Below are 18,605 nucleotides of genomic sequence, written 5' to 3' on the forward strand. Positions count from 1 at the left end.
GCTACATGTTGGAGAGTGAGCAGAAGGCTGTTTCTGCTTTGTGCTATCCAGCTTAGTTCTCCTGTCAGACGTTGTTGATATACCTGTACTTGAGTAAAGCTCCCTAACTTTATGGTTTAATGATTACTGATCAAAGATTTCAGAAACTTCTTTCGAAGATCCCGCTTTTTAACGTAGTACCGCTGATAGTACGAATCTTTAGGCACACGTGGCTTTGAAGCTGCGCGCTTTTTAAAAAAAATTATTTTTTCGCTTTTTACATTATAGGGAATCAATGACACTAAAACACAGGGACGCAACCTTGCACCGTTTTTGTGCGACACCACCGGGCTACCGCAGCACCGGGAACTGCGGAGCGCCTTGCCTGGGTCCTGTGACTCTACGATTCCAGTTTATATTGCTGATGCACAGCACTAAGCCTCGCCAGGTTGCCGTGGAAATCCAGAGCCCTGGAAATCCAGTCGGCCTCCAGTGAGCAAACACTCCCCACACTGGGGCCGAAGCGCGCATTAATAGTGTTGCCGTTGCTGTCACCACACACAAGTGCTCCCGAATAGACCCTACAGACGGGGCTGTCGTTGCGGCTGCTCTGCACAGCGGGGGAAGGGACCAGTGTCCTGCCCAGCGGGCTCGCCCCGCAGCCGCAGCGCCGCACCCGCCGCAATCACGCCGGGACATCCCCGCGTCGCCGCCCAGCGCCGTTGGGAGCGTCCCAGTCACCGCCTACATTGCCCGGCAGCGCCGCAGTTCGCGGGAAGTGGCGTCCGGCTGCATCCGGGAGTGCGGCTCCGCCGGAGCGTGTTCCGTGCCCGGTGTGGCGCTTGCGGTGGGTCGCGGCCGGGCCGGGAGCGGGAGCTCGGGAGGCGGCGGCTGCGGTCGTCCCTGTCCCACAAACTGAGGCGCTTCTCTCCCCGCAGGTGCGGCCATGGCGGACTCCACGCAGAACGGGCCCATGCCAGGCGGGGCCGGCGGCGGGGCCGTGGTAAGGAGCTCCCGGGCCTGAGGGGCCCGGGCCGGGCGCGGTGCTGCTCCGGCGGCGGGGGGGTCCTGCTGGGGTGGCAGCAAGGCACTGCGCGCCCGGGTGCGGGCAGGAGGAAGCCGCTCTCGCTTCGCGATTGAAAGCGTGCTATTAGTGTGCCGCCGCTCTTGAAAATGGCTCAGCTGAAAGTAATTCAATGTGGTAGCATCTGTATTTCACAGAATCATAGAATATGCTGAGTTGAAAGGGACCCACAAGGATCATCGAGTCCAACTCGTGGCCCTGCACAGGACACCCCAGAAGTCACACCATGTGCCTGAAAGCATTGTCCAAACGCTTGAACTCAGACAGGCGTGGTACTTGACGCTGGGGAGCCAATTCCACTGCCCAGCCACCCTCTGGGTGAAAAACCTTTTCCTGATAATCTAACCTGGCCTTGACACAGCTTCATGCCATTTCTGTTGTTATATTGTGCAACTAAGATACGAGATCATATTATAAAGATGCTTGTAGGTTTCTGGTCATTTCCATGGAGATGCACTAGGAATATAGAGGAGAAGAGAAATCCTCAAAAGCTGGTCCAAATTTAGAAAAAAACCGTAGCTCTTTCAGGTGGAAGGAAGCTGTTGTTTTGAGTCTGAGGCACATATAGCCAAAAGCATTCTGTGCTTCATGACAGCCTTTCTGGCGCTGGGGCTATAGCAGGACTGAGGAGGGCTGTAGTTAGGGAGAGCTCAACAACAGGACAGGTGCAGGATTACTATGAAAATGTTTCTGCTTGTTCAAGGCCAGGAGTATGTAGGCCAAAACAATGCCACTTTCCTTGTAATGTAGTTTTGCTAACTTTACCTGACCCTGTATTTTTTTCCCTTGCTAAGAATTGTGGAGATTTAGCCCCACCTGTGTATTGTATTCTAAAAGAAACCTTGAAGCAGTCGATACAAAAGTCAGTCAGGTCTAGAAACCCTACATGGTAACATTTGTGAAGCTGACTGTTTAGTGAGGTGTGTTTGGATAGGAAAACTATTTTTCTAGAAGTTCTTATGACTGTATTTGATTGTATTGTACAAAGGAGCCTCTTGGTTCTGAGGAAGCCAAGCTATTTTTGATCTGGCTAGTAACATTGTATGAGCCAAGTATCACAGAACAAAAGAAAAGCTTTCTGCTTCAAGCTATAATTTGCTTATATTTGAGATTGGAGAAAGACTTGCAATTCAGTATAGCTGGGAAGAATGTTCATTGTATGCAAATATTAAGATACTGACTTCTGTTGGGGCTGGTCTTTTTTTATTTTTCCTTTTCTTTCTTTTCCGATGTAGCAATTTCTGATGGCTAACAAGTTGGATACAGCAATGTGGATTTCCCGCTTGTTCACAGTCTACTGCTCAGCTTTATTTGTCCTGCCTCTTCTAGGGTATGTAGTGTAATATTGTAAAACAGCATTAAAATTTACAAACTAACTAGATTCCCTTTGCATAGAATTGTTTTTTCATGTAAGAGTAAATTGCTGTTACTCAGCTTACTTGGATGCTTTTTGTCAGAACAGCTTACAGATTTTAGATTGGTTTAAAACACTTGTAGATGTGTTTGGAAAATGTGTTGAGCAAATGTAAAGTAGTGGTAAATGCATGTTTTTGTGTGTAAATGGAGTAATATATTGAGTTGTTTTACTTTAGGCACCTTCAGTAAAGTCAGTGTTAACCAGTTTTTGAGTTATTTTTTGGTAATAGTGGTTATGTACAATAATAGAAATAGGTATTGTTCAGTTGTGATGCAATTCTCGAGGGTAGAAGACTTCTGAGCTTGGTTCACATGGTAACATCTCCTCTGATGATTTGCAGGTTGCATGAAGCAGCAAGCTTCTATCAGCGTGCCTTGCTGGCAAATGCTCTTACCAGTGCCCTCCGACTACACCAAAGGCTACCGCACTTCCAGCTTAGCAGGGCATTTCTGGCCCAGGCTTTGCTCGAGGACAGCTGCCATTACCTGTTGTACTCCCTTATCTTTGTGAATTCCTACCCTGTTACAAGTATCCTTTACTTGTGTCATCCTGCTAGTGTTTTTAAATATATTAGAAATCTGATTCTTTTAATCACCTTTGCCATTGTTTGAAAAACTAGTTTGAAATGTTTGCTATTCATAGAACATACTCTATGTAAAATATGAGAGGCTTATGTTGATTGATCCATATTCAGTTTAATCAGCTCTATAATTAGTGCACTGCATTCTCTGGCTGCTTAGATTTTCTTTTTTCAAGATTTAAGTTTGGTGGATTTTATGACCGCTCTCCAGTGATATTTGGAGAAGTTGGTAATTTTCATTTATTGCTGGTACAGGGTTTATACATGATTTCTCACTGTAGCAGACATTCATCATGTAGAGAGATAATTATTCAGTAGTAACTTTCTCAGATAAGTTATTAAACCAATAAAATCTGCAAAAAATTTGCTCCTGTGGATTGTCAAAGGTGTCAAATGTCAGAGCTGACATTTCTTTATGCCACGCTATGTATGCTTAATGTCCTACTCCTAAAATCTTTCTGGCAGAGAAATGTCTACATTCTTGTTCTGTAAAATCTCAATGGCTGCCACCTGTGTGTTCTTTGGTAAAGAAATTAATTTTGTATCATCTTTTAACAAAAAATATGGCTACATGTATTTAAGAGGTTTTGAGTAGTAAGCTCACATGTGCCTTCTGTGCAGAAAAAACGCATTTCTTTTTTCAGTAGAAACACACTGGTGTGTAATGGTGTGTGTTATACTTTTGCATGTTTGCAGATAGCCTTATTTTGAAGTTAATAAAAAGGCATAGCAAAGAGATGTAAGAAGCAAAAGGAAGAGCTATAAATATAGATTTTAGACTTACACATATCTTCATCCAGTATAGGTCATTCTAGCCAAACTCTTGCAAAGAGCCATCGAGCTATGATTTGTGTAGTATAAAATCACAGAGAAATGAAGCACTTGTAAAGTCTGTAATTTTCCTTATGGCTTGCTTCAGTGAGTATTTTTCCAGTTCTGCTGTTCTCTCTGCTTCATGCTGCCACATACACAAAGAAGGTTCTTGATGTAAGTATGATATGTATATGTTACGATTAATACAGTTGGTATTCTTGGGGTTTATTAACAGGTTTAAGTTGCAGCTCTGGTTTGGTTTTCTTTGGTTTCACTAGAGGAATTAGAGTGAAACTGTAGTATAGAATCTCAGCACAGAGAATTTGAGAAGACTTTTCTGGGTTGGTTGGGTTTGGTGGTTTGTTTTTTTATTTTTTCCCCTTCTGTGGGATGATATGTTGGAGTTGACACTAATTATTTTTCTTCAAATGCTTTTCTTTGAGGGAAACAAAAGCTGTGGAACAGTTAAGTTGAAACTTTAGATGTGTCTTTTTCAAGCTAAACCATATCCTGAGAATTTTATTTTTCTATTTCAGTAGTAAAGTAACAAACTACAGGGTGAGACTAGCAAGCAAAATACTAGCCAGTTGGACTTGCTGCTCAATGCACTGCCTTGTGCATTTCAATGTAACTCCAGGCTTTGGTGTTCCTAACTGGGCTGTCTTGCTACCGTGGGCACTTCCTCCTAGTGGACTGAACAAGACTCGTAGCCATCTCTGTGCAGTTGAACCTAAAATGGGTGGATGAGGGAATTGCAACACCTGATGCTTTTAACTGAATTCTGTAAATTACGGAGTTCCAAGCCTGCAGTAGTTTTCCTTAGGATACTCATCTCAATACTGATGAAGTCTTAAAATGGGTGATATAAATGGGTGGTAAATGACAATTGTTTGTATTTTGTTTTCTCTGTGCTAATGAAGATAGGTGTAACTTGCAGGTTTTCTGTAAATCATGTTTTCTTATTTAAAGGCACGAAGTTCAAATAGTTTGCCCTTTTTGAGAAATCTCTTAGAGAAACTGGATGCTAATCAACAGAATATTCTAAAATTCATTGCTTGCAATGAAATTTTCCTGATGCCAGCTACAGTTTTTATGCTCTTCAGGTAAGAATTATGATAAATATTTAAATAATTAGCAACTTGCTACACAAGACTACTTTTTGCAAATGAGTTCTCTGTGGATCATAGTACTCCATTTGTATGGTTCTGCCTGACCAAGGCTTGAATTTCAAGTAAAATTTAGTTGATTCCTAGGCTTCTTAAGTTGGTGCATCCTGACATCAAAAAACATTCATTGTGATGCAACTGAGCACCAGAAAACCTACCCTTTCATAGCGTGGGTGATGAGTCACATGGAAGTTTTTCAGGCTTGAAACTTGAATTCGCCTACATTTCTGTCAGTATATTGTTCAGTAAGTTTAATTTTGGTTAGTTTAATACAACATTAAGATTTTCAGCTTCACTGAAAATGAACTCTTATTTTTTAAAATTAGATTCCTGAAATTTAAATGGCATGGAGTTTCATTATGCAAAAACTGTGCAAGCAGGAGCAGGTTGCATTCTCTCCTATGATGCTTCTGAGCAATGACCCTTCTGGGGTTTTTTTATTCCATTTGGTTTTGCCTGCTGTGCAGCCTGTTGAATTCATTTTAGGGATCTTGACCATATTGGAATCCTACTGAAGTTGTATAGGCATAATGACCTGCCAGTCTCTGAAGTTTGGGTCATCGCCTTTTAGTATTTGGAGGGGGAATACAGCCTTTGTTCTCTACAAGGTATAGCATACTGAGAGCATTTATCTTGAGTGGTCTCATAACCAGTAGAAGGGAGGCTTTATCTTCCTGGAAGTGGATAGGATGCATAATTTGTCTTTATCTTTTGTTATATCTGCTGAACATTTCAATGCTTCAGCCCTCAAGGATTGCATTTCATCTAAGACCACTTACCAGCTGACAGATACACTCTATCCAGTATCTGAAACTTTCAAGTGCTTTGAACTTAGTATAGCTTTTTTTTTTCTTTTGCCTCTCTGTGGAGAATGTAATATGAGAAATGTTGCTACTTGGTATGTCATCTAGCAGATACTGAAGCTTGTAAAAAATCATATGCCAAATTTTAAAATAATTTAATTGTTAAATGCAGCTATTGCGAGATCTTGTTCTTTAAATGTTGTAGCATATTAAATTGTTTGTCAATACTGTACAGGTTTCAAGATTTCCTCTTTTGTCCCTCCTGTAGCTCACTTTCACTTTATATTTTTCTTCTGGGTAAAGATGCTGCTAATACTTGAAGGAGTTCTACTTCCTGGAGCCATCATGTTTAAATTCAAACAGAATTTTTAAATAATGTATTTAAAGTCACTAAAGTGATTTTAAATACATGCCCTAAGTCACTAAAACTTAGGGCATTTCTGTGCTTTGCTGTGTATGGTTTGTGTGCTGCGTTTTCACAGTTTCACAGCACAGCCATTTGAAACAGCAGTTTTGTGAAATACCAAAACCGAATTTCACTGTAAGTGAAATAACTGGGTATTAGCTTGGCATTAAAGTCGCATTATACGTCTGTAATTGTCTGCAATGTGTTCTGAGAAGTTTTGCAAAAGATGCTAGAAATATGGCCCAGATATTCAAAGTGAAAAGGCTCACTGTAACTGGACTACTTGTGTCAGCCAGTTTTTGTGCTGGACCAACACACGTTTTCTTGCTGCGGAACACATCCACCACCATTCCTGTGATTCTTTGCACACCACCAGAAATGAGGCATATAAAAACACTTCATAAATATAAAATCAATACAAGAACAGCACTTCTTTAACTGCTTCATTGAGCAGTTTTATTCTGTAATGGAAGCTTCTGTATTTGTAAGTATATGGTTATGTACTTTTTCTTGTCAGGTCTAGATTTTCTGAACCAATGTGACCCAAATCTAGCTTTTCTTTGAGCCCAAGTAGTTTGCTTGCTTTTCTTAGAAAAAATCCTGGTATTGGTGTTTTGTTTTGGGGGTTTTTTTTGTCACTAGTAAGCTCTACTGAACTATTCTCTTTCAGTGGACAAGGGAGTCTGCTCCAGCCATTCATTTACTATAGGTTTCTTACATTACGCTATTCTTCTCGACGAAATCCATACTGTCGGTAAGTACTAAATTGATTTTGGAAGTTAGTGTTTAACTGCATAGTGCTTAGGCATTCAGAAACTTTTCATTCTAAAATGAATGCAGAACTCGTAATACTACATCTGCAAGTGGCAATTATAGAATGTGAAATACACCTGGATGTTAAATAAATCCCTGGCTGGTTAAAGGTTAGATTTTTTCACGTAAGTGGTCAGAAAGGTACCACTATTCTTGAATGGGAGCTTTCAGAACGTGCTTGTGTAATTAAAAGTACACTTTGGAAGAAGGTCTTTCTTTTCAGAAAGATATCCTTATTTTTAGATCCTAGGTACATATGAGGCTAAGCCCATATATAAATAGGCACTTAAAAACTTGTGTAGTACTGGAAAAGAGAGAAGTTTTATTTTGAGAAAAAAATGCCGTGGATGATCTTAAACATATTCATTACCTTCTGTAGTTGAATTCATAAATACAGCTAATTATATTTTAAATAGGACCTTATTGTTTATGAAGTTGGTCAAGCCAATATTGTTGCTTTAGACTTTGAAATCATAAATATTTCTATGAGCGTTTTCTCAGGTGAGTGCTTTCTCAGAAGTTTTCTTATGACCATTACATAGCATAAGGTTTTGTGAACATACTTTCCAGTCTACTTAATCAGAAAATGGCTTGCTAAAGTGCCGAGAAAGTGGCTTTGGCTGCCATGGTATGCAAGGACAGGTCTGAGAATCTTAAGCTTAATTGTCTTCTATTGCCTATTTTTGCAAGAAATCAATTGTTCCATCCTACTACATATATTTATTTTTAACTAACACCAACAACATCGATGAAGTTGCTTTACTACTTTGGTATCTAAAAATAATTTAAGCTGTGCAATACTAAAATTGACTTTCAGTAGAACTAGTTTATCCAAAATGTTCTGCTGTCATTTTTTTTGTTTTAAGGGAAACTGTTGATGTGGGTTTTATTTCTCATGCCTGTCGTCTTCTAGTTGCTTCTGCAGTGCAGGATTCTTGCATATTGGGAAGAAGTAGCACAAACACTTAATTGCCTCCCAACTCCTTACACTATTTGTGATAAAGCATTATTATTTTTTCTCTTTTTATAGAGTGCTTTTTATAGTCTTTATAGTATTTCTTTTTTTTTTCCTTCTGTTTATTTGCTTGAAGGTGGAGTTTCTCTGTTGTCTCTACTTCAGTAGCTTCCAGTCGAGGATGGATATAGAGTTAGTTAAAATGTTAATGTTTAAAAATCAAGAATTCTGATGCTCTTGAAGATACTGCAGCACTGAATTGGTCCAAAGAATTTAACTTAAAATGTCTCTGTGTGTGTGTATGTGTGATGTTGAGAAAGGAAGTGAATTAAAAAGATATATGTAGATAATACTTCTGAAAAATGCTGTAGGATTTTAAAACTGTCTTTAAATCTGATTTTTCAGGACTCTCTTCACCGAGCTCAGGATTGTTGTTGAACACTTAATAATGAAGCCCTCGTGCCCTGTTTTTATAAGAAGACTATGCCTCAGCGGCATTTCCTTTATAAGCAGATTGGCACCAACTGTTGCATAGCCAAATTCAGGCACTTGTGATTTGTGAACATTTGAGCAGCTGGCACTTCTGCTGATGATTGGAAATTCCTGGTTTTACACTGGTCTCACTCCAGGCTGTATAAGAATACATATATGCTTTTCTTGGAAATAATACGAAATTTAGCATATCAAAAACAAACAATAGAAACTTAAAATTACTGTGCTGTATTGTTAATTGATAAAAAAAGTAGCTGCATCCTACCTAGAACGTGCCCAATCATACAAGTTTGTTGTTTTGCTTTATTTTTTAAATCAAGGATTGTTTGAGATTGATTGAAACTTCTTGTAAGAGATCTGTGCTCACTAGGTTTATGTTAGTTGGAACTAACTTTAGCTACTTTAGGATGTCTCCAGTGGATAGCAGTTGATACACATACCTATGCAGTACACTTTGGACAGTATACTTCTGCTTACAAAATGTATATGTAGAACTATTTTGTCCAATTTATACTCAGTGTAGAAATACAGCCCACTTTGAAGTTAACACAAGGGAAGAAAATCTATCAAGCTGACAGAGATAACACTTTTTGTAAAGGAGAGGCTATTTTTATTAATAATACTTAAAAAGAACTCTCCCACATTTCTACCTTGTGACATAATCTTACCTTACACTGTTGGAAGAAATACCAAGACTGATCACAGAAAACTGTGCAGTTTTCTTGTCGTAACAAGTTGTTTTACCAAGCCAAACTGTTGACCTGTAGGATTTTCAAAGATGCAATGCTTAAACTTTAACCATGTCTCAAATGAACTGATCAATTTAAATGAAGTAACTTTCGCAGAGTCATTGCAGATTGGTTCTTGTGTCCACACAAATGTGAGACTGCAGTAATTCAAGCTTTTTAGAAAATTAATCTGTAGTTAGCTCTATATAAATTGTTATTCCAGTTTCTGAGACCCTCATTGTGATGGGAAATTTGCATAAAGAATTGTACCTGTTTAGGCAGCTTCTGAAACAAATGGGTGTAGGATTTCTTGGCATAAATCCATCTGATGACTATGGAAGTGAATATTAAATTAAGTGCACAGATTAATTACATTGATGATGCATTCACCCAGCAGCTGAAGGGTAGGTTATGAAAAAATAATACTATCTGTCTGAACACAACTTCTTTCCAGAAATTCAAGGCAAAATATTTGCCAGATTTTCTGTAGTTAGTGTTAGTATTCTAACTGCATAAAGTTAAGGGGCTTTCATTGGCCTTTTGTAAACTTCTGTAGTACTGAACTTAACTATTCTTCCATGGTCAGAGAAACCTTACGTGAAACTCTTTCAAAAACAGTCTTGAAGCAAAGTATTTTCCTGTAACTGTTGAGTTATTTTGATTGTGATGTGAATATCATTCTGACTTTCCAGTTGTATTAGTTTTTAGATCAGAGCCATGTATTTATAAACTTATTTCATTTTTTTTCTCAACCTCTTGGTACTGTTGAACCAGTTGGTAATTGAATATGATATTCTTTGACTACTTGTCTTGCTCTCTGAACATTATTAGCTATTTATAGAATACTTGCACACTGCAGAAGCAACTGCATGCAGTTAATGCTCTACAGCTGCTAAAGACTTGCAATGAGATTGATTATATGTATATCCTGTAATTTGAGGATTTTATAAAAACTAAAATTTCTACTGCAATAAAAGGAGTGTTAAATGTAACTTGCTAGGCTTTTCAGGCTCATTGTCTCTCTTAACACAACTTACTGATGCTTGAACCTGGAAGTTGAGCAGAATGCTGTCCTGTGTGTATGTGTGCATGTTCTTATATTCCCAGTGCTGCTCCTGAATTGGGATATAATGTCTTGTGCATTTCTAAATTATTTTATAGGGAATTTTTGCCTTCTGAGGTGCAAAAATTTATGACCCTTTCCTTCAAAATCTAACCCAAGAATGAGCACTGCAACAATGGTATCTAATCAGAGAAAAAAATCCAGACTTACTTATTACCGTTTCAGTTCCTCAGCATGATTCTAGACCCTCTGTCATGTTGCATGATGTGTTTTTTGAATGGTGACATCAGACTCTCTTCAGCTGTTTGCACCACTGCGATTTAAAAGTTAATTTGGTCATCTAAGTTGATCCCCCACACTGGGAGTGGAAGGCAAATAAATCTGTAATTACTGTAAGCAAAACAACATATTACTTCTGAGCAAATTTTTGTGGTCTGACTGCTGTTACAGGTGCATTCTCCTGTTCCTTAATTGTATGATGTTATTAAATTAGAGACGAGTCTAAACTGGATCCAGTGTAATGCAGCTGTAACTGAAGGATGCTAAGTAGAGATCCAACTCCATGAATGCCGGAGAAGGATTAAAAGGAATAAGTGAATGACAATGCTGTGAGTAAAGAGTTGGAAGACAGTGCAATGAAGTAGAACTTATGTGTGGATACTGAATTTAACTCTATTAAGTCTTGAAAATGGACCAAGAGGAGGAAATTTCATAAATGGGATTTGATTTGATTTGATTTGGCCAGTAGTATATTCTTGACTTTGTGAGGAGTTGCTTGACAAATGAGCAGCTTGTGGCCTGGTAAAACTTACTTCTCTGATATGCTGAGAAAACATGGAACAATGTTGTAAGAATAATGTTCAAACCAAATAAATAGGGTAACTGACCTGTGCACTGCATCAACTTTGATTTTTACTGTAGCCTTTCAGCTGCCTAAGTGATAACACTGAGTTTCCTCAATGCCAGCAAAAACATTCTGTCCTTGAGCCTGGTTCCTCACCACAGTTTGTGACTGTTTCTATTCTAATTATTAAATTAAACATAAAATTCTGGTTGTATCCTGATAGCTTGAGTTTTTTTTGGTGAAGAGAGCTGTATGTTCATGCTGCTATGCTGTCAACAGCTACCTGTGGTGCAGAGGCTGTGACAGAAGTCTGTGATTGTAGAGAAATTTTGCAACTGACCATAAAGTGCCTGCCAACTCCAAACTGAAGCAGATGAGTTTCTGTATTACTGAAAGGTACCTAATGTGATAACTGTTTCCACTGGTATACATCACACTGCTCATTGCTTTTTGTCAGCTTTCATAGGTTAAGTGCTGTTGCATAGATTGTGTGGGTAGCCCAATCCCTTGCTCTGTACAAGCTTTCTGTAGAAGTGATACTTCAATATAACACTTGTCTGTTTTCATCTGTAGGTAAGGTATCAGGAGCCATTGAGTCTGTTGGAGTAGCTAATGCCAGTTGGGATTTCTTACGTAAAAGTAACTCACCAATATATCCATCCTCTCCTTTATTGCCTTTTATTTAATTTTATACATTTATTGTGATTTCTGTGCTGTCAGTTTTATGTTTTGCTCCTTTCTTTGATGGGTGTTTAAGTGGAGCAGTATCTGTTAATGTCTCAAGGATTTAAATAAAAATTATTATAATTATGAGCCACTATTTCTTCCAACAGTTTTTGAGCTGCTAACTATGTATGTGATAGTACTGTCCAAACAAATAATGTAGCCAGTTATTTTGTACAGTCTGTGTCAGACCCTTTTATTGTTAGGCACCTGTATTGCAACCTTTGCTGTACAGATGCTATGTTTATTAAGGAAGTTATTTTACAGACAGGAATAGAGACATGGAAGGAAAGAGCGCTTGCCTGAGAGGATGTAAGAGTTCTGGCAGAGCAGGAAATAGAAAAAAGAGAGTTGGACAAGTGCCCAGAGGAAACTGGTTTGTTTCTACTCCACATATGACTTGTTAGTCCTGCTCCTAAAATTATACTAACTGTAGGCTTAAATACTTTAAAGGTACTGTACCTTACATTGCTCAGATTAAGGGTAAAGAAGACCATTGCGCTAGAACACCATGTTCTTTTAAAGTGGTGTCAAAAATTGATTTTCATGTGCAATGCTAGGTGTGGCCCTTGTATCATCATCTCTGACAAAAAATCATGCAGCAGAGTAAGATCCCAAGCACTTAAGGTACTAGATGGTAGTAGGGTATGCTAATCTTTTTAAATTGTCTATAATTTTTAATTGCTGTGGTACACCTATTTGTGGTTAAACTATATAGACACTGAAATTGGTTAGTGTATCTTTGTATTGTAACTTCTATAGTGCTATAATTTTCTTAAAGTCACAGGAACAGTCAGGCCTTGCTGTTTTAAATTGCCTTTTAAGGACAGAACCTCAAGCAATCCTTTATTTCAAAGATGGAAAGATATCAGTATGGATAATGTAATAGAATTTAATCTTAAATGTGAATTCAAAAATCTTTTTCATAAAAGCTCAGCATTACTTATTAACTTCTCTGCAGAAGCTAGCTCTGTGATAATGGCAGATGTTGTGCAGGTAAGGGAGTTTCATTGCTTAGTTCTGTGCCATCCAGCTGGTATAAACTTTTAAAATTAATTGAAAAATTCATCTTTTACTTGTATTCAAGGACTGAGGCACAAAATGCTAATGTAAGGGCTCAGAGGGGAAATACAGTTCTCCTGCATATTTGAGAAAATGTGAAGCCCTTTCAAGAAAATCTAATAAACATAATAATCGCAGGCTGCTGACACTAAGGAAAAAGCACCTCATTCGCTCTTTCTTTTATGCAGCGATTTACTGGTCCCTACTGATTTTCAAATTGGATCACTGCAGTAAATCATCCATACCAGTACCTGTGAAAGAAAGCACTGGGATCCATATTTGTTCAGTGCTGTGCTTAAATCAGCAAGAATGATAAATTTGATGGTATGAAATTGGAAATACCAAGGGCTTCTCTCAGTGAATGAGCAAGTATCTCCATTTGTAATTTATTGTGACCCTTCTTCACAGTATGTGCTTTGTATGTCAAATATTTTGTATGTCAAGTATTTGTATTTCAAATACTTTGAAACAAATTAAATAGTTTTCTGTATTGATACCTATTGTTTTGTTGATGTTCTTGAAATCAGATTGTGTTTTTTTTCTGGATTTTAACTATTACTAGGGTGTGTTGCAAAACAGCACTTATTTAAGTTCCAATCTCTGAGTCAATTTGAGTTAGTGACCAACAGCTTTGTGTTAAATGTTCCAGGTGCATGTTGGGTGTTTGTTTTTTGTGTATGTGTTTAGAATAGTGCAGGATGCAGTGAGCTACTGCAGCACCTCATTTACTTTTTCTAGAGAAACAGGAAGATTAAGGTGTATATCAAAACAGAAAAAAGAGCTGATTCCTGTCTTTAATTCATTGGAACTACTCTGCTTTATATCTGGCATAGGTAATTCCAAGTCCTGTGGAAGAAAATCTACCTGTGTGCCCAGTTTACTGCCATGTTTTCAGTGCAGGTGTTAATAGAGAAAGTTGTACACCTGTGTTTTGGCAAAATTCCTGTGTTTTAATTTTAGAATAGGTTACTTTGTGACTATGATTACATCCTACTACCTAAGTAGGTGCCACTGCTGAACTGAAAATGAGTCGTGGTTACTGCTGAATTACTTGGAATTTTTGTCAGGATAATAATAATTTGTTTTGCAATTACTAAGCAAAACTGTGAACCACTGTTTTTAATAATGTGACCCTGTTATCCTCTTCTTGTGGGCTAGGTGTAGCTCATTGGTGATGGCACAGTTAGTAGCCAACTTCTGTTCAACCCAAGTGCCAATCAGATGGGCTTTATTCTACCACACCAGGCTACCACCATACAGCTGGGCTTTTGTAAAAGCAGTAGTATGGATTGTATTTTGAGGAGCCATGAAAGACTTTGTTCTTACTTTAAATTGATTTGAGTTCATCTCTATCACAGCTTCCATGTGTCTGACCATGAAAACTTGCTTGTGAGGTGAGTGAAGTGTTGGAACAGTCCAGACTCTTGCCTGGCTTGGGGAAACTGCTTTCCTGGAACAAATGCAGATCATGGTATTTTCATTTGCTATATGTGTTCCTATGAATATTTGCTCATGTTCCTTTGCCACTGTTAAAAGCAGGAGTATGTTAGATGAAGATGATGCATTAGTTAGTTAAGATATTTCACAGGAAAATTAAGCTGAAAATCAGAAACTGTAAAAGATGCAGGACTAGATTATTTGCAGGGTTTAAAGCAGTATCAACTGTAGTTTTCATGAAGGTGGAAATGCAATAGAAAAGGAAGGAAGAAGAATGGGGAGAAAAATAATGAGAACACAGAAAATCCCAGAATCATAGAATATGCTGAATTGGAAGGGACCAATCAGGATCGGCAAGTCTGACTCCTGGCCCTATGCAGGACACTCCAAGAGTCACACAGTTCTGTGATAAAAAGATGTCTGGAAATCCTGCTGTGTGCTCTGTTGCTTTCACAAGCCCCAGTTCACCATTCATGGTTTTATGCCATCAGTATCCTCTGGATAGTACTTAAGTTTTCATGCTGTAAATTATGTATAATTTATTCTCCATAAAAATTAAAATACAATTGAAATAGCCACATGGTACAGGAGATGACAGTCTAATTTTGGTTTACTTAAAATAGAAAACAGCTGCAGTGGAATTATGTGTTCTCTATTATGTTTGAAGCTTCTGTAGTGAAACAGTAAAGAAAGAAATGCTCTGGGCTTGGTTTTTTTTTTTTTTCTTGGCAATCCGGGGGAAGACCTGATACATACAACTCATGAGGTTTTGTCCTGATGTATGTTTGCATAGAACAAGATATTTGTAACTTAGTATTTTAATATTTTTGGATTTAATTTTTTTTAATCTGGAAAAGATGACCAAACAGATGTCTGTGTATTACAATCCCTTTCAACATACTTTCTGCTATTACAACTTCAGTTAGGTTCTGACTAAAGCACAACAAAAATAATTGAAATAAATGAATCCTTTCAGTGTTAAAGTATAAATCAAAGCCATTAATGAAAAGTTTTTTGTAATGACAGATGGAAATCCGAGGTTGATTTTCTGAATTTTCATATGTCTAGTGGCATTTTCAGTTGTGTAACTGTATAATACAGAGAAATATTGAAGCCTTAGAAAACTACAGGTACAGCAACAAGCATCAAGTTCAGCATATATGTGTTTGAGCATCCAATGGCTCTATTCACATTTCTAATTATCTCAGATTTTTTAACATCACACTGAGGCAGAGGTAAGACATTCAGGTGCACCAGTGTGTATGTACCGTGAATGGATGTGTATGTATACTTTCATCACTAGATACATGACTAAATAAAATGTAATACTTTGAGGGTTTTTCCTCCTTTTTGGAAGTGTTAATATACTTTGCACTTCATGATGAAACAGCCTCTTCCTGTCCTCTGGTGGCCTTCTCTCTCTGCAGAATGTTACACATTTGTAAGGGAAATAGTTGTTAAAGAAGTTTCTTGCACTGCACAGGTGCTTCTAATACACTGCCTTTATGCACTTCAAAAGTACTAATTGAGCTTATTTCACATTATTGTAATTTTTTTTTCTTACAAGCAAAAGAATCAAGCTGCTTTTAAGCTGGTCCTTGCTTGGTTCATGTAAGAAATTATAGGACAAGTGGAGTAGCAAGAGACTGAACCTGATGATGCAAGAAGCTTCCTCCAGACCTGTGTTTTTATGCATGTCTGTATATTACTGTAAAGAATGAGTACTTGTTTCAGTATTTTATGTGTTATGTACCTAGTATTGTTTTTAAGAATTTTAAACTAGCTTTCTGCTTTTGGGTGAAGGTAAGTGCTGCTAACCTTAAGAGTTCTTTTTCCTTACTCAGAGGCTGGAAATTCTATTTAATTATATGATTTGTCCATTTGAAATGAAATGGAATTCTTCCTCCGTGTGCTAATTTTATTCCAAACTACTGACCTCTAGTGGCTGATTTGCAACTATGAAGCTAAAAGTTTTAGTAATGTAATGTGCTCGTCCTGAGTATTGGCTACAGGAAAGTAACTTTCCGTTTAAATTTCTCAGGAGAATAATGCCTCTTCATGATTTATTGTCCTTTGGCAGTCACTATCTGCTGCTGCTGCTGCTGCTGGGTTTGAAACGGCTTGTTGAGCACTGCTGCCCCCAGTTCAAGAAACTGCAGATGACTGCCGATGTTTAGGTGAATGAACTGCATGTGAATAACTGAAAACACTTATCCGTGTGCTGGAAATGAAAATATTTACTTTTAGTTTATGTAAATCTTTGACCCAATGACCATGAAATAGCTTTACAGACCTGTGTGACTCAGAGTGGTGTTATGCAGCTTCTGAAGATTCACCATTCTGTGCTTTGGAAGAGTCATTCTCCTCATGCACCTGCCCACCACAAAATATTGTCTCATTTTCTGTGAATTTAAATGTTTTGCCTGAAAAACTTAGAGGTTATTTGGTACCACTGGACACTTCATTTATTCACATATGTTTTGTACTACTGGTATGTAGCTGCTTGTGTTAACCGTATATGTGTCATAAAAGGTACAAAAATCAAAAGTCTTTCCCTTTTCCCTTTTTTCCTCTTGTTACGCTCTGTGAGAGACCCACAAGGCAGGATATGATGGGAATCCTAAAGAGTAATTTAAACTATATTAAGTCAATACCATCAGCTCTTCCTGTGGATCTGGGGACATGGCAAGTCTCTCTCCACTGTATGAACTTGAATATTTAATGAATTTCAAATTTAAAAATATTCAAATTGGCTTTATATTACTTCATTTTTCATACAAGGAACACTAAAATAATTCATTTCTTATTAGCCTTTACATATCACAGATTTCTTGCTAGGCAGTAATATTGCAGAATTTCATCATGATGGACTGTTGTAGCTTGAGTAATACAGTCAGTTACTGAGTTATTTTAAATAAACAGGAATAAGGAAAAAAGTTTTCAAAGGTCTGTATTTCAATCCAGTCACCTGGCTTTCTTGATCTGCAAGCAGTTCTACGTAAACTTTTCAAGTGTCTCCATAAAACAGGTTGTAGCCATAGTCCCTGTTCTTCCTGAAGACCTCGTAAGGCAACTTAACCTTATAATTTTTTATAGGCAAGGTAATATGCTGTATAAAAAAGGGTTCTAGAGTTTTTGCAAAAGGAGGCCTGAGGAAATGACTCTGACATGGTAGCAAGTCTCCCCCTCTTATGAGCGACATACCAAGATCTTGACACAATTGGTACATGAGTAACCTCTGTCCCCTAGACAGAGGTTGAGATGGCACAAAGCCCATGTACAAGCATGGTATATGGAAATAATATTTTCTTATCAGTTTAGCATTTAGCAACTTGAATGTGAATGAGACTTCTTTTTTTTTTCCTAGGTTGATTTTATGAAATACAGGCTTAAAGTAGTCATTGAATAACCCTCATTCAAAATTAAACCTCAGAATGCAATTCCAGCTATATTGATTGAAAACAAGATCTCACAGATTTGCTGTATATAGTACTCTTTGCCACAGAGAAAAAGTTGTTAAATGCAGTTTGGATGTCCTGAAATACCATATCATTTAGGATTTTTCTCTGTTCATTGCTAGTGATTGATAACTCATAAATTGAGATGCTCATAAATACAGTTGATTTTTTTTCTTAGGATGCTGCAGCTGCATGCCAGGAGTCTTGGTAATTCATTATCAATTGCTTTATGTTCTTGGCTATTCCACACAGAATAGGCTGTTATTGACGCTCTTTTACTTGCTCTTTGTCTCCATCAGTTTTCAGTGTTTGCCAATATAAGGGGTCGTGCACAGTAGCTGATTGTGTAAATCCTGGTTGATCACCACACTGTTGGTATCTATTAATCTGTCTATGCTATTCCAGTTGTATTATTTTCCTTCTTGTTTCATATTTACAATACCAAAACCAGAGAAAGCAAATTCAGTAACTTTCAGATGGATAAAAGAATATTAAATAGTTAGTGGTTCCATTTGGTTTTAGAGAGGAAATGATAAACCTAAACTTAGCATCTCTTCTAGAGCATAGCAATGAGTCTTCAGAAATTACAAATGTTTCAAGAATTTCTATATGCTTTCAAACATCTTTATGTAGGGGAAAAAAAATAGGGAACTCTCAACCTCCTCTTTATTTTTGTTTTTTACTTAGGCTGTTGCCAAAATAACCAGCAAAACATGTATCAGCTGCATGTTAGACTCCATCTGAAATTGGTGAAGTGACCTCACCTGTGCTACTTTACAACC

General features: G+C 37.8%; 1 protein-coding gene across 2 annotated transcripts; it reads left to right on the forward strand.

Moving 5' to 3' along the window:
• Positions 1–713: 713 nt before the first annotated feature.
• Positions 714–13,422, forward strand: TMEM33 (transmembrane protein 33). 2 transcript variants are annotated; one of them, XM_032109009.1, is made up of 8 exons: positions 714–812; positions 918–982; positions 2,299–2,393; positions 2,821–3,008; positions 3,980–4,047; positions 4,843–4,976; positions 6,919–7,002; positions 8,422–13,422. In XM_032109009.1, the coding sequence occupies exons 2-8, from the start codon at positions 926–928 to the stop codon at positions 8,549–8,551; spliced, it is 756 nt and encodes a 251-aa protein (XP_031964900.1). In that variant the 5' UTR covers positions 714–812; positions 918–925; the 3' UTR covers positions 8,552–13,422. The 2 variants fall into 2 exon arrangements, with proteins under 2 accessions (XP_031964900.1, XP_031964901.1); XM_032109010.1 differs by having other exon boundaries at positions 783–826.
• The last annotated feature ends 5,183 nt before the right edge of the window (positions 13,423–18,605 follow it).

The sequence above is a fragment of the Corvus moneduloides genome, chromosome 5, assembly GCF_009650955.1.
Source record: "Corvus moneduloides isolate bCorMon1 chromosome 5, bCorMon1.pri, whole genome shotgun sequence".
Taxonomy (NCBI): domain Eukaryota; kingdom Metazoa; phylum Chordata; class Aves; order Passeriformes; family Corvidae; genus Corvus; species Corvus moneduloides.